Source organism: Bubalus bubalis, chromosome 3 (genome assembly GCF_019923935.1).
Source record: "Bubalus bubalis isolate 160015118507 breed Murrah chromosome 3, NDDB_SH_1, whole genome shotgun sequence".
Taxonomy (NCBI): domain Eukaryota; kingdom Metazoa; phylum Chordata; class Mammalia; order Artiodactyla; family Bovidae; genus Bubalus; species Bubalus bubalis.
Window position 1 is genome coordinate 19,899,463 of NC_059159.1, and position 15,124 is coordinate 19,914,586.

At 40.6% G+C, this 15,124-nt stretch overlaps 2 protein-coding genes across 15 annotated transcripts in view; one reads left to right on the forward strand and one right to left on the reverse strand.

Annotated features, from left to right (window-relative positions):
* The window catches only part of NBR1 (NBR1 autophagy cargo receptor), a 30,369-nt gene extending 28,685 nt beyond the window's left edge, over positions 1-1,684 (reverse strand). For 6 of the 7 annotated variants that reach the window (XM_025280071.2, XM_006042614.3, XM_006042617.3 and 3 more), the window contains exon 1: positions 1,180-1,335. The gene's annotated coding sequence lies outside the window, so the exon portion shown is untranslated. Of the gene's footprint in view, positions 1-1,179; positions 1,336-1,543 lie in introns of those variants that run through there. The other variant, XM_006042613.3, reaches the window with a different exon arrangement.
* Positions 1,394-15,124, forward strand: part of BRCA1 (BRCA1 DNA repair associated) — a 71,622-nt gene continuing 57,891 nt past the window's right edge. For 3 of the 8 annotated variants that reach the window (XM_025280069.2, XM_025280063.3, XM_044938914.2), the window contains exons 1-3: positions 2,016-2,346; positions 3,217-3,327; positions 8,242-8,295. In XM_025280069.2, the coding sequence (XP_025135854.1) occupies positions 3,248-3,327; positions 8,242-8,295 (134 nt within the window). In that variant the 5' untranslated portion in view covers positions 2,016-2,346; positions 3,217-3,247. Of the gene's footprint in view, positions 1,505-2,015; positions 2,347-2,572; positions 2,762-3,216; positions 3,328-8,241; positions 8,296-9,036; positions 9,086-15,124 lie in introns of those variants that run through there. The other 5 variants (XM_025280062.3, XM_044938912.2, XM_044938913.2 and 2 more) reach the window with 5 other exon arrangements.

The window sequence follows — 15,124 nt, forward strand, 5'->3', positions numbered from 1 at the left end:
CCTGCTGCACCCCCAGAATGCAATTCTTGGGGTCCTTAAAATTTGGACAAAACTCTTGTCAACGCCCCAGAATCCTGGGCAAAAAAATCGAGGCGACTGACTAATTCATTCTGCCTATTGGATCTTCTAAAACACATTTCTCAGTTTTCAACTTCTGAGAAACACAATTCCACACTTTTGAGAATCCAAAAGGAAGCTAACCTTCTTCCCTCTTTCTCAAATTACACAACTGGAAATAAGTTCAGATACTTTGGAGCTCATCCAGCTGGCTGACTAGGGAGGTGAAAACAGGAAGTGGGAGATTCTAGTTTAGCTGGACTATAGCCTGGTCTTCAAAAAGAGTCGCCTATTTATTTGCCTTGGATGTGAAATTCTTTCAGCAAGAGCATTAGTCTTCAACTTGTGAAAATACCAAAGCTGTGGTTAGTGTCCTCTGTCACTGTAGTCAGTCAAGTCAGGTAGCTGGGGCCTAGGCCTTCACCTTTCATTAACTGGATTATATTAAATTCATGCTCTGGCTCAGCTTTCCCTGGCACAAGTCAGCTTTTCCTCTAAGTGGATTTTTCCAGGATCTCAAACATCCCTTTAATGAAGTTGACCTGGAACCTGAGCTTTGATTACTGTCTCCACCTGAGGCCTATCCTGGAGTTAAAATGTGTGACCTGAAAGCTGTGTGTTCCATAAAAAGGAAAAACGGTGCCTTTCCAATACCAGAGGTCCCGGAACAAGGAGACTTCCTTGTGAGGCTCCCCAAAAGTGGGATGAGGGGGAGTGAGGAGGCTGTATGGGCAATGTCATCTTTTTTTTTTTTTCTTGCAGACTTCATCCTAGTCTTCCAGTTATCGTTTCCTAGCACTCCTTGTCCCGAAGACAGTGTCACCACCCCCTGAGGACTCTCTCGTTTACTCTGCCCAGGCCTTTTTTGTCCTGGGGGGAGTATCGGCGTCCTTCACTAGAAGCTAGGCGTTCTGAACCACGGACCCTCCGTCCCTCCTGTGGTATCCGCCCCCTCGGCCCCTCAGAACACGAACGGCTTTCCCATCCGGCCACTGAAAGATCGGTTGTCCAAGTCACGGAAGAAGTCGCCCCTCTCCTTTGGAGGCTTCCTCCCGTGAACTTCCCCAAGTCCTCTCAGTGAGACGTGACACCACCCCTAGGTAACCGCAGTTGTTTCCTTACCAGCTTTCCGCCCCCGGGGGGCGCCTGCCGGAGGCCAATGCAAGAACCGTACGCTGCCAGCTCTCCTGCTATCCCCTGCGGGGTGAATCTAACATGGCGGACAGAGACAGGGCCTAGTCCCCAGGTTCTCTGAGTTTTCGACAAGATGATTGGTTCTTACCAAGTGTCCCTCAAAACTACAGCCCCACTGATTGGTCGAAGATAAGTTTGCGGGGGCGGGGCAGGAGGAGCTTGACCCTCACAACAATAACAAACACGGGGCACAGGGGCGGAACTGGGAGTGCGCAGCCGTGGGCCGGGGCCCCGGATGATTTCCCCTTCCCAGGTAAAAAACGCGCCCGTTGCATTTCTTTAGGTCACCGACCTTAGAGGACGACTTGCTGGAGATTCGCGGGGCTGGATGGGGACTGTAGTCTTACTAGGACTTGTAGGTTCTTTACTCGATATACGAAAACATAACACTCCAATCCATATCTGTTGACATGCATAAAAGCGCGAAGCTCTTCAATTTATCAACTGAGTTGTTAGACTCGTGTCTGCCTCCCGTATCGGAAGTTCCTCTCCATAAGACTACAGTTTCCAAGGAACACTGTGGCCAAGGCCTTTTGATCCGCAATGCATGCTGGAAATCGTAGTTTTCCCCTCACAACCCTATTTACCTAAACTTGAAACTCCCATTGCGGCGGAAAGGGTGAGGGAGCTGGGCCTCTCCTGCGACTGCTTTAGGCACTATCATGCGCTCATATTCGGGGTCCAGGGAGCGATCTCGACCTTAGTACAGCAATTACTGTGACGTAATAACCCTCAACTGGAAGCGTAGAAGTGAGAGGGAGGGCGCCTATTAGAAAACTCCGGGAGAACTTGGTCTCTTCCGTCTCTTTCTAATTACGTAAATAGGGAAAGAATGGATAACCAATCGGGAGCCCCCGAGAGACTCAGCGCTTTCTGCTCCGCCCTTCAGTTACGTGTCCGGTTCTTGCATTCTGAGAGGCTCTCGCTCGCGGCAGCCGCCGGTTTCCGTGGCAACAGTAAAGCGCGGGAATTACGGATTAGTTGAAACTGAGACTGCGCGGTGTGAGCTCTCGGGACCCAGGACTGTCCGGGGGCTCTTTCAGAGAACTGGGCCTCTGGGCCTAGGAAGCCCGGACCTCTTGTTCTGGGTAAAAGGTGAGAGAACCGTGGGGAAGGGAGAGCGGCCCGTGGGGTGCTCTGGGGCAGTAAACAGGTGTGGGGAGAGCCGGGGAGAGGTGACTCCTGAAGGCGAGCAAGACGGATGTTATCGGGCGGGGGGCGGGCGGAAGGTGGAACCTGAGAAGCCTAAGATGTTGAATCTGGGGAAGTCGTGGGGAAAGGGTCTATTTGTGGGTCACGGGATCTAGGGGGAGGTGTAGATGATAAGGGCGGGGGCAGGGTGTGTCCTAGGGGGAATCCTGATGGGTCCTGAGGGGGACGACATGGTATAAAAAGACGAGCTGGTATATTTGAGAAAGGGACCCTGAGGGAAAACGGGGGCAGGACTGTATCTGGGAAGAGGAAGAGAAAGGCCTTTGTGCGAGGCAGAGCCCTTAAGAACATGATTCTTGTGAGTTTCTGTGAAGGGGCCAGAAGGAAGTAGAGGGAGGAGCCTCCATAGGCCCAGATGCTGCTGGTACCGATGTTTCTGAGGAGAATCCTGAGTGTAGGCCAGTGGGAAAATCTGGGGAAGGACAGGGCTAGGAGCGTTGGTTGGTGTTGATTTTTATTTTAAGGACGAGAAAGAAAACAACTGTGATGATTGGAGAAATAGGAGGTTACATCACTCACCCAGTCACCCCACTGTGGCTTTCCCTTTCTTGGAGAACGAAAAAAAATCAAAAGGAAATGGTTGGAGGCTAGATGTGCACAAATAGAATTGAAATGGTCTTAATTACACAAAACGTTTAGAATTTTTTAAAAAATAAGGCTTTGGTCATTAGTTCTATGGTCTGATTCTAAAGCATTCCAATCTTAAATAACACTTAATGAAACTAAACTGTTGTTTATATAACCATTTTAAAGTGATTTATTTAGTGCATTGGAACACGAAGAAATGGATTTATCTGCGGATCATGTTGAAGAAGTACAAAATGTCCTTAATGCTATGCAGAAAATCTTAGAGTGTCCAATATGGTAAGTTGAAAATTTATTAATTTGAGATTCTTCTTGAATATCCAATATATCTTATGCAAATGAATGGAATTGACCTTAAGATGGTAAGGAGAAAAATTGTTATGTTTGTTAAGATTAAGCTATTAAAGTTGCTGCTTTTCTTAGCTGAAGACCTTTAAGAATATAGGAAATTTCTCCATTTTTTCCACTTGGGCTCTCCCTTTCCCTTTCTGTCACCTCAGCACACACAGCTCCCTGTCTTGAATGTCCACAAAGTGTCTTGATTGGTTCTACCAATGTAGAACCAGGGATCTGGTTTAGCTTAAGTGATATTTGGAGTTTTCATCCAGCTCTGTAACTAGCTTGATTACTTGGAATGGACATAATTGATAATGGGAATATAAAATCACGAATGCTTGATGTCAGTGAGTGGGTATGTCCTGGGAAAACCTTTGGCTGAAATTAGCCCTGTATATTTAAATGAGAATACTGCAAGTCCTCAAAACCTTTAGCCAGTTTCTTTGACTTTTATACCCCTTCATTTATTTAACAATTTTTATTTTCGTACAATTTTTAAAGATTGCTCTCCATTTACAGTTATTATAAAAGATTGGCTATATTCCCTATGTTGTGTTGGTTTGGCCAAAAACTTCATTCAGTTTTCCTGTAGGATGATGTGGAAAAACATGAACAAACTTTTTGGCCATCCCAATGTACTACATCCTTGTAGCCTGTCTTACACCTCTCACCGCCCAATCCTATTGTGCCCCTCCCCACTCTTAGACATTATGAGTGAACCTTTGTTTTTCTTTATCTACAATATAAGGAGGGGACTAGAATTCTAAAGACTTATAATTTACATACAGTGAAATGCAGAAAACATAAGTGTACAAGTCTTTGACTTTGGATAAGTGTATGTGTCTTTGTAACCCAGTCAAGATATGGAATATTTTTTTCAACCCCAGAAAGTTATCTTGTGTAGATTCAGGAGCTCTTAACTTACTGACCCTCCACGACCCTTGGAGGCCTATAGATACAGCTATATTCCTATATAGTTTCTTAATGAAATTTTATATCTTGTATTTTATATATTTAAAGACATTACTGTGAGAAGAGGATTCATGAGCTTTATCAGCTGCCGAAAGGAGTCAATGGTACAACAAAGGTTATGAACCCCAGGCTAAATGGTCTCAATGGTATCTATTAAATAAATTAAAATAAATCTATAAAATAAATTGAAAACCATATCTCAGAATTTCTTGGTGAAAAGCCAGAAAGGAAATTTAGAAAGTTTATTGATTACCCTCTCTCCTCTTATTCTCTAGTCATTCTGTCCTCTTCACTGATCTTTAGACATTGTCCTGTGTCTGAACTTTTTTGCTTGCTGCTCCCTCTGCCTACAACGTTCTTCCCCTAGTAATTGCATGGCTCACAAATCTTGATGGAAATACCATCTTTCAAAGAGGCAGACAGTGTTAATTCGAAATTGAAACACTCCCACCCTCAACATACTCTATCCCCCTTTCCTCCATAATGCTTAATTTTTTCGTAACTCATTACTACCTGACATTCTGTATCATTTATCCTTTTTCTCAACCCCTACAGAATATAAACTCTGGGCAGGGGTTTTTTGTTTTATTTACTTTGTATCATCAGTAGTTAGAACAGCATCTGGGACATAATAGCCACTCAGTCGACATTTGTTGAAGGTGTTAATAAACTAAATTGGTTCTTTGATATAGTTGTTTTTTTAATATGGTGATAGTGGTGAGTATTATTCAAAAAATAATCTGGAAAGTTGCACCTTTCCTTTGTTCTTCATGAAAGTTGTTTTTCATATTTGGAGTCAAGAAAATAATATGAAAGAAATGCAAGTTGTGTTTTCAGAGAGAAACAAAATTTATAAGTAACCTACCTTCCGCTTTCCTGGCCCTCAACATTTCAGCTAAACAAGAACCCAAGCTGAATGAGCTTTACAGCCAAATTTATGAGCCATCAGAGCCAGGAAAGCAGGAAATGACAATTGGGGGAAAATTACTTTTGAAACAGCATAAAACTTATTCATGATAATTACAAAGAGTGATCAAAAAGTCCTTAATAATATGGTATTTGGGTCCATTTACTTTACAATTTCCATGAGACTCAGTCATAATATTATATTCTTTCTCATTCTGGCAAATTAGTCCATCAATTAAAAATCTCAGATAAAGTAAAAATTAAAGACGTGAGAATGAAAGTTAATGTTAAATTTTATTATCAGTCAATTGTGTATTTTCCAGCTCTTTTTTTATTTTTTCAGTCTGTTTTCTATTAGACATAGACATGGGTTTTTAAACTAAAACTATTCTTGGTTGTTGTTAAACCTTAAACTCATTTAAGTGTAGGATGGGAATCATATTTAGTTCATTTTTTTTTAAACGTTGCCCAGAACTACAATTTTCAGTTATGTTTTAATAAATGATTCCTGATTGTGACTGGAAACAGTATTACTTATGTTAGCGGTAGGGTAGGTTTCCATCTTTTTTGAGGTCTCAAGCTGAAATTCCTTCTGCTGGCCTCTGAGTCACTATTGGCATTTATTTCTGATAATTGGTTTTTTTTTCTAACTTTTTACATGAATATATAAATTCTTTGACTTTCAGAAGAGTTTGCTAAAGTGTGTATCCTAGTGGGTGGTATGGTTGTATTTCGAACCTAACCTAGCTGCTTTTTCCAATCATTTACCATGTTGGAAACTCAAAATGTAATTAGTAACTTGCATTCAAAATGTAGAAGTAGGCCTAAAATATTTCCAGGTTTGAAGAATGTTTAAAAAATTCAAATCACTTTTATAGTAAACATTTACTCTCATCATGACCTAGAAGAAAACATTTACATTTTTTTTCTTTCATTCCCATTCTCCAGGCTTTTCCTTCATCAGTCATTACCTTTTTACATATTGGAATTTTCATCTGTTCAAAGTTTGTGTTTACAGTATGTTTGTATAGCTTAGTTTTTAATTACCATACTGAAATATAATTATTTCAATATTGAGTCAGTGGTGAGAATGAAAGCCATCTGGTATCATAGCTAAATCCAATTTCTCTTTTACTGAGAATTTCTTTTGCTATCTAGCCTATCTGAGGAATAATGATTTGGTAACAAATCAGAATTCTCTTTGTCCAGTTGTTTTTCTTCTTAAAATCACACTCAGTGCCAATAATAATACTAACATTGGTACAAATCATCTCAGGTTGTAAACATTTTCCCAAGTAGCATTTACTTTTGTTCTCACAATAGCCTTAAGACATTGGTAGAGTGGGTGACTGAGAAGGAAACTGAGCTTCAGGTAGAGTGGTTGGCCTGAGATCACTCTGCTAACAAAGAGAATTGCAGTAGAAACCCAGTCTTCTGACTTACTCTGGTATTTTTCTTTTCATTGCCCTATGCTGCGTCAGAAACCCCATGATTGCAAGAGTTATGTTACCGAACCTTCACAAGAGACTATTGTCCCCCAACTTTTCTTGTCATCCCTTTCTAAAATGTTAAATATTTAACAAGCCACATTCCTGTCACATACACAGGTTACCTGTTCTTTGATGCTTTGCTTGGACTTTACCAAAAATCAGTTTCTGAAGCGCTCATTCAGAATAAACACCAGAGACTTAAAACAGCCTGTAGGTCCCTCCCTACTCAGGCCCCCAGCTACATCTCTGACCTCTTCCACTAGTATCTCCACCTTAATCATTCTATCCTGGCCCCTGGCCTACTCACTGTCCTTCAAAAACCCTGCGCATGGTCCTGCTCAGAGACTGTCTTCTCTGGTCCCCTGCTGAAATGTTCTTCCAACCTTTGCACAACTGGTTTCCTCACATTGCTCAGCTGTCCACCAGTGTCACCCTTTCATGAGACCTTTTTTGACTACCTTGTGTATACACCCCTCTCCCCAACACACTGTACCCCCTTTCCCCTTATCCTGGTTTATTTTTCTTTTTAGCACTATTCCCATATATCTTTGTTTCTCAACCAACTATCTACCACAGCTAGAATGTAAGTTCTATGAGGGCAGTCTTTATTTTGTTTGCTGCTGTATTTCTATCTCTGGGAGCAGTACTTGCACATAGGAGAAGCACAATAAATACTTAATAAATTGTTAAATGAATTAATCTCAGGAGTGCCTTGAAATTTTGTGGTTAGATGGGCAGGGATGGCAATTTGGATGATATATTTTCTTTTCTGGAGACTTTATTTTTGTAAGTGTATTGTTTTCTGAATTTTCTTCAGTGAGGGTTTTTTACAGTGTTCTTACAAAGTAATCACAAACCAAACATCATGTACCTCCTGCAGTGATGTAATAAAAGTACACAGAACCATCTGTAAAGTGTTCTCGCCAAAAATTGAACCTGGTGTTGATCAAGCCTCGTTTACAGGAAGTAGAGATTAGAGGGACAAGTTAAACCATATTATAGCGTTATAATCAGCAAAATCCAGAATCTGGGAAATTCTACAGGTCAAATGACCTAGTTTTTAAAATAAATGACAAGGAAGGAAAAGAGAAGTCTGTAGATTAAAAGAAACTTGAGACATATCCACCAAATGCAGGATGTGTATCTTGTTTGGATCCTGACTTAAATGGATGTAATGATTAAATTTTTATAAGACAGTGAAGGAAATTGGAACATTAGTTGTATATTAGATAATGTTAAGGAAATTATTTTTTAGGAGTAATAATAGCTTCATGTTTATACTAAAAAAGTCCTTATCTGTTTTTTGGCTGCGCTGCACAGCTTGTGGGATCTTACCTAGTTCCTGACCAGGAATCGAACCCAAGTCCCCTGCATTGAGAGTGCGGAATCTTAACTACTGGATCACCAGGGTTAATGTACCCCAGAATACACTTATTTTTAAATGAATTACTGACCTTTGTTTATTTTCTCCCCCCTCCCACCTTTCTAGTCTGGAGTTGATCAAAGAGCCTGTCTCTACAAAGTGTGACCACATATTTTGCAAGTAAGTTTGAATGTTTTATGTGGCTCCATCATTAGCTTTTGTACTTATTCTTCATAATACAGAAAACAACTACTGAAGCTTTAGCTTCTTCAATTATGTGGAAAAGAATTGTAAGTTGCTTGTAGCCATAGTTTGAGGTACAATATTGGCACATTTATCTAGTGGGATATGAAATTACTTTGAAGAGCTGTTTGTTTTTTGTGTCCAAGGGTGGAAGCAGATTGCAGGCAATTGTGAAATTAGCAAATTGTGTTTCACCTGTCCCAGTTTTCTCCTTTCTGTTCATTTCTGGATGTCCTTCTGCTCTCTGACCTCTACGGTTCAGTGTTTGCCTGCTTCATAATCTTCATGAAAATAGAGAATCTGATATCAGTTTATATTTAGGCTGAAATTCATTCATACCAGTGATTCAAGTTATATTTTTAAGGATCTTCTCCTTTGGAATGGATGTTTCCTTTTTTTTAAGCCAGTTGGGGTTTGTTTTTTTTTTCCTTGTAGTTATTTATTTGTTTTGGCTGCACTGGGTCTTTGTTGCCACACTTTGGGCTTTCTCTATTGCAGTGAATGGGGTTACTCTCTAGTTACCATGTGCAGGCTTCTCATTGCGGTGGCTTTTCTTGTTTTGGAGCACGGGCTGTAGGATGCGCAGGCTCAGTAATTGTGGCGCGCAGGCTCAGTAATTGTGGCGTGCAGGCTTAGTTGCCCTGTGACATGTGGAATCTTCCTGGACCAGGGATTGAACTGGTGTCTCCTGCATTGATAGGCGAATTCTTATCCACTGGACCACCAGGTAAGTCCATGGATATGTTTCTTGGATAGAAGAATTTCAGAAAAGTTTGGTAGGTAATTTTGTAGAACAAGGGTTTTCTCCTTTCCCTGATGTTAAACTATGATTGAGACTTGCCCTGAATGCCAATTGTTTTTAAGTTTTTTTTCTATTTTAATTGGAAAGCTATGTCCATGGTAATGAGTCTACTAGCGTAAAAGGTTGTATGATGCAAAGTATTCTTTGCTCCTACCTCAAAACCCCTGCCTCCCCCTCCATCCCCAGGAGGGGGAAAAATCAATTTCTTAAGTAAGAAATTTTTAAATTCAAAAGTTTGTAACTTAGGACTCCTGAATGGTTTTCTTTAATTTCCTAAAATTATATTGAATTTTAAGTTCAATTATATTAAAAACTATGGGCCTGTGCAATTTTCTGGGAAGATACTTCATAATTTTCATCAGCTTGGAATGTTACTATAACCTAAAAATTCCTGAAAAACTTCTCATTTAAGAATAATAAGATGAGAGGGAGATTCAAGAGGGAGGTGACAAATGTATACCTATGACCGATTCATGTTGATGTATGGCAGAAACCAACACAATATTGTAAAGCAATTATCCTTCAATTAAAAATAAATTAATAAAAAAAATTATTGGAAAAAAAGGACTAACTGGAACTGGAGGAAACCTTCCCTTTGGAGGAATATCCTCTGAGCCCAAGGCTGCCAGCTGGCCAGCCCCTTCCTTCCTCTGAATCTTACTTTCTTCTTGCTATTTAGCTGTCTCAGTAAGGATCCAGAGGCCATTTCCATGGCCTCTCACACCTTTCCCAGGACAGCCCACTGGCCTAGCTCTCTTCCCAGCAGTTTCCTTCTCATTCCTCAGGCCCGTCTCCCTGGTCAGGTGCCAAGGCAGCAAGGCTTTATCACTGCTTCAAGAATTTTTAATTTTGTGGCCTCTAGAGGGAAGCGTCTCAAACTATCTGTGGTATAGGGGCAGTTTTTTTGTAGATCAATTTTTTTTTTAAGAAACTTTTTTTTTTCTAATATTTTTTTGCCTGTGCTGGGTCTTCATTGCTGTGCTCAGGCTTTCTGTAGTTGTAGTGAGCAGGGACTACTCTCTGGTTGTAGTACATGGGCTTCTCGTTGTGGTGGCTTCTCTTGTTTCGGTGGGTGGGTTTCAGTAGTTGCGGGATCCTAGTTTAGTTGTCCTGTGGCATGTGGCATCTTCCTGGACCAGCGGTCAAATCCATATCCCCTTCATTGGCAGGCAGTCTTAATTATTGGGTCACCAGGGAAGTGTGATCAATACTTTTGTAAAACATTTTAAAGTCCCAGTATTTAAAAGGTTACACACACAAAAAAAAGTAAAGAAAAGAAAAGGTTACAGAGCGCTGAAGACTAACCTTTTAAATGCTGGGACTCTCACTGTTGTTTGACAAGAATCTTTCTGAAATGTCCTGTATGCTTTCCTATCACCTGGAATAATGAATACACAGTATTGTAGTGTGTAAAGGAGAGATTAAATTATGAACATTCATTTCTTTGAGAGCCTGTGGAAAAAGGCACTTTTACAGACAGAGGAAGTAATAGGACCAGAGATATGAAGAGAAGAAAGAATACGTGCAGGAAAAAGAAACTAACTTTTCCTGTGTATTCCGTTCAGTTCAGTTGCTCGCTCAGTCGTGTCTGACTCTTTGCAACCCCATGAACAGCACAACCAGGCCTCCCTGTCCATCACCAACTCCTGGAGTTCACACAAACCCATGTCCATTGAGTCGGTGATGCCATCCAACCATCTCATTCTCTGTCGTCCCCTTCTCTTCCTGCCCTCAATCTTTCCCAGCATCAGGGTCTTTTCAAATGAGTCAGCTCTTCTCATCAGATGGCTAAAATATTGGAGTTTCAGCTTCAACGTCAGTCCTTCCAATGGACACCCAGGACTGATCTCCTTTAGGATGGACTGGTTGGATCTCCTTGCAGTCCAAGGGACTCTCAAGAGTCTTCTCCAACACCACAATTCAAAAGCATCAATTCTTTGGCGCTCAGCTTTCTTTATAGTCCAACTCTCACATCCATACATGCCTACTGGAAAAACCACAGCCTTGACTAGACGGACCTTTGTTGGCAAAGTAATGTCTCTGCTTTTTAATATGCTGTCTAGGTTGGTCATAACTTTCCTTCCAAGGACTATGCGTCTTTTAAGTTCATGGCTGCAGTCACCATCTGCAATGATTTTGGAGCCCAGAAAAATAAAGTCAGCCACTGTTTCCCCATCTATTTGCCATGAAGTGATGGGACTGGATGCCGTGATCTTAGTTTTCTGAATGTTGAGCTTTAAGCCAACTTTTTCACTCTCCTCTTTCACTTTCATCAAGAGGCTCTTTAGTTCCTCACTTTCTGCCATAAGGGTGGTGTCATCTGCATATCTGAGGTTATTGATATTTCTCCTGGCAATCTTGATTCCAGCTTGTGCTTCCTCCAGCCCAGCCTTTCTCATGATGTACTCTGTATATAAATTAATAGAGAGGAGCTATACTAGAAGAGAAAGGAGCCCTCAGAGGGGAGATACTTGCAAAACAGAGAAGGTGCAAGAAGAGACAGAAGGGACTGAAATAGAAAAGGGATGCAAGAAAGAGAAATGTTATTTATGAACAGTAATGAAGGAAAAGGAAATTAATTCTATAGAAAGATTTTGAGATAGAGTAGGGGTGGTTGAGGTAGTTGAGCTCAGTGAAGTTGGAGGTGAAGACATCTGTTGAGATTGAGAAGGTTAAATAAAGTTGGTAACTAGAGGAGAATGAAAAAGGCTTGCAATTCTTAATATGGAGGATATGACAAGCAGAAAAGGCAGCCATATTTTAAGTGGTATATTAGAATTAAAATTGTAATATAATGCCTGTGTGATATATCAACTTTTCATGAAGTAGCTTTTGTAATACCTTTATAGTCTAAATAACACCTTGATCTATATGAAAAGAAAGCTCAGAAAAATACCCCCAAGCATTAATTGGATTTTCTGAAAATGGACTCTAATTCTAACAATAAAGCAGCTTTGTTTTTGTTTTTGTTTTTAAACATTTATTTATTTATTTAGGCTATTTTATTTATTTATATAGGCTGAACCAGCCCTCAGTTGTGGCATGTGGGATCTAGTTCCCTAATTAGGGATCGAACCTGTGTCCCCTGCATTATGAGCACAGAGTCTTATCCACTGGTCCACCAGGGAAGTCCCTAAAGCAGCTTTGTTGACCAAGTAAGCCTGTAGATCTGAAGTCTTTCCTGAGATATACAAAAGCTACAGTAGTACCAGTTTAGAAAATGTTAGGTCATTCCTGCATTAGCTTGTAGTTTCTAAACAACAGATGAAATGTATAGTACTTTTTGAAAGCTCTAGACCACATTGTCCAAAGAGATATAATCTGAGCCATAAATCTAACTGAAATTTTCTTATAGCCACATTATTAAAAGATTTTTTTTTTTTTTGCTGTGCCAAGGCATGTGGTATCTTAGTTCCCAGACCAGGGATGGAACTTAATTCCCCCTGCAGTGGAAGTGTGGAGTCTTAACCACTGGACCACTAGAAAAGTCCCTACTAAAAGTTTTTTTTTTTTAGGTGAAATTAACTATAGTTATATATTTTTAATCCAGTTATGACTAAAATTTTATCATTTCAAAATATAAAAATGTTAGTGAAATAATTGACATTCTTTTTTGTGGTAAGTCTCTGAAAGCCTGTGTTTTTCCATACTTAACATACATCTTAGTTCAGACTGACCACACTTCGAGTGCTCAGTAGCCACATGTGGCAGCTGTGTTGGATAACACAACTCTAGAAAATTGACTACTCAAAGTGGGACTCATGGCTCTGCAGCAACCACATCACATGGGAACTTGCTAGAATCTCAGCCTTACCCCAAACCTACTGAATCAGAATGTGCATTTGAACAAGATCCCTAGGAGATTCTTATGTACATTAAAGTTTAAGAAGCAGTGTTCTGAAATGGTGACCTTTCTAGATACTTACTTGGAGGATAGTATTAATAAGAGAGACTAGAACAAGCATGGCTGAGGTTGAAAGACCAGAAAGACCAAGTAAAGCAAGTCTTGGGGTCAGTTAACTGAGGAGATCCAGAGAAGTGGTAAGTCAGTGTCAGGGAGGTTTCATGGCCAGATACATTAGATCATGATATCAGGGAATTCTGGAATGTAGCAATAGGTTGGTATGTCAGAGGGCCAGAAGTAGGCAAGAGATGGATAATCTAGCAAGTAGATGAATGTAGTCTTGCAGGAGTCTAGCAGCAGAAATGAGAAGTTCAGGGTGGCAGTTACAAAGGAAGAAAAGTGACAGCAACCCAGCCACGGGAGGTTGAGGGTCAGCAGTAAGATTCTCATCCTGAGGAGACAAGAGCCTTGACCCACGGGACTGTGATACTCGTGAAGGAAGTCAGGCAGAATCTCCCAGATGAAGAACTCAAGATAGCTTCTTAATTGTTGGAACTAAAGTACAAACTAGAGGTTTGATCAAGAAAACAGAGCCTTAATTACCCAAACTGACAAGGTTTGGTGGGACCAGCAACGTAAGTGGATGCTGAGATGCTAAGCGACGGAGCTGTCAGGGTCTTTATTTCCTCTAACAAGGGACCATATTAGTCCATTGTCTTAGCTCTGTTGACAGTAATCCAGGGCACACAGTATAACAATGTAGCCAAAAGTCAGCTTGCCTTTATTTTGCCTAGACTTAAAACTATTAATTCTTTACTTCCTGCCAGGATAGACTTGGACAAGCAACTCAAAATTAGATGAGTTTCCATAACTTGTTAAACTGTTCAGGGTACAGATATGCTCAAAAATGAGTACTCTGAAAAGTCCCCCAAATTAGTTTTGTGGCACTGTGATTTTACTATTCTCCATCAGCTTTTTCTTGTAAAGCTGAAGCTGCCCTTTGGAAAACATAACTACATTTGCTTTAAAAATGTATTGCCTTTCCTTAAGCATTGGGCTTTAGAAACCCAAGAAACCGGAAACTTGTCTCAGACCTTTTTGTTGAGAACCTTGTGTAGAACTTGTATACGTGTTCTCATTTAATCAGTGTATCACGTAGATTCTCCAGAGCTCTAAAATAGAGTTTAATAAATTCTTCAGAGCCCTGAAAGACATGCCAGTGTTCTGTTGATCTGTCAATGTTTTCCTTACCTCAGTCTTTTCAAATCATGTACAAGTTCATTTTCTCTTTCGAATTTAGTTAATAACCTTTATGCGTCTGTCCTTTTCCTAGCGTAAAGAAAGATTGCAACCCATATCTTGGTTGATTTCTACATATCTGCTTCTCTGGTGTTATTTGTGTAATTATGTACAGGCTACAACATCTATAGCTTAGCTTATCATCCTATAGCTTCCCTACTGTATTCTGCAGTCTTGTGTTTAGGGAATGACCTCCCTACCTCTACTCTGAATTGTTAAATTGTGCCATTTGCCAGTGCGATGCTTTGATGCCTCCTAGAGCCATTATGGTAGAGTGCAGGTAGTATTTGCATTTTCTCAAGGAGTGGTGGGAGAAGGCAATGGCAAGCCACTCCAGTACTCTTGCCTAGAAAATCCCATGGATGGAGAAGCCTGGTATGCTGCAGTCCATGGGGTGGCTAAGAGTCAGACACGACTGAGCGACTTCACTTTCACTTTTCACGCAATGGAGAAGGAAATGGCAACCCACTCCAGTGTTCTTGCCTGGAGAATCCCATGGACGGGGGAGCCTGGTGGGCTGCCGTCTATGGGGTCGCACAGAGTCGGACACGACTGAAGCGACTTAGCAGCAGCAGCAGCAAGGAGTGGTAGCCTCTATTTTGTGGCTCTTTTTTTTTTTTTTTTTTTTTTTTTTAAATTAAAAAGTTTATTTTTTGGCTACACCACACCAACATATATCTTAGTTCCCCCACTGGACCTCCAGGGAAGTCCCTGTTTTGGCTCTTTAAATGGACTTTTTATACAAAGCAGCTAACTTTTTGACACCCCCATTTCCTAACCTATATGCTGTCAAGTGCAATGTGGTCGTTCAAGCATCTATA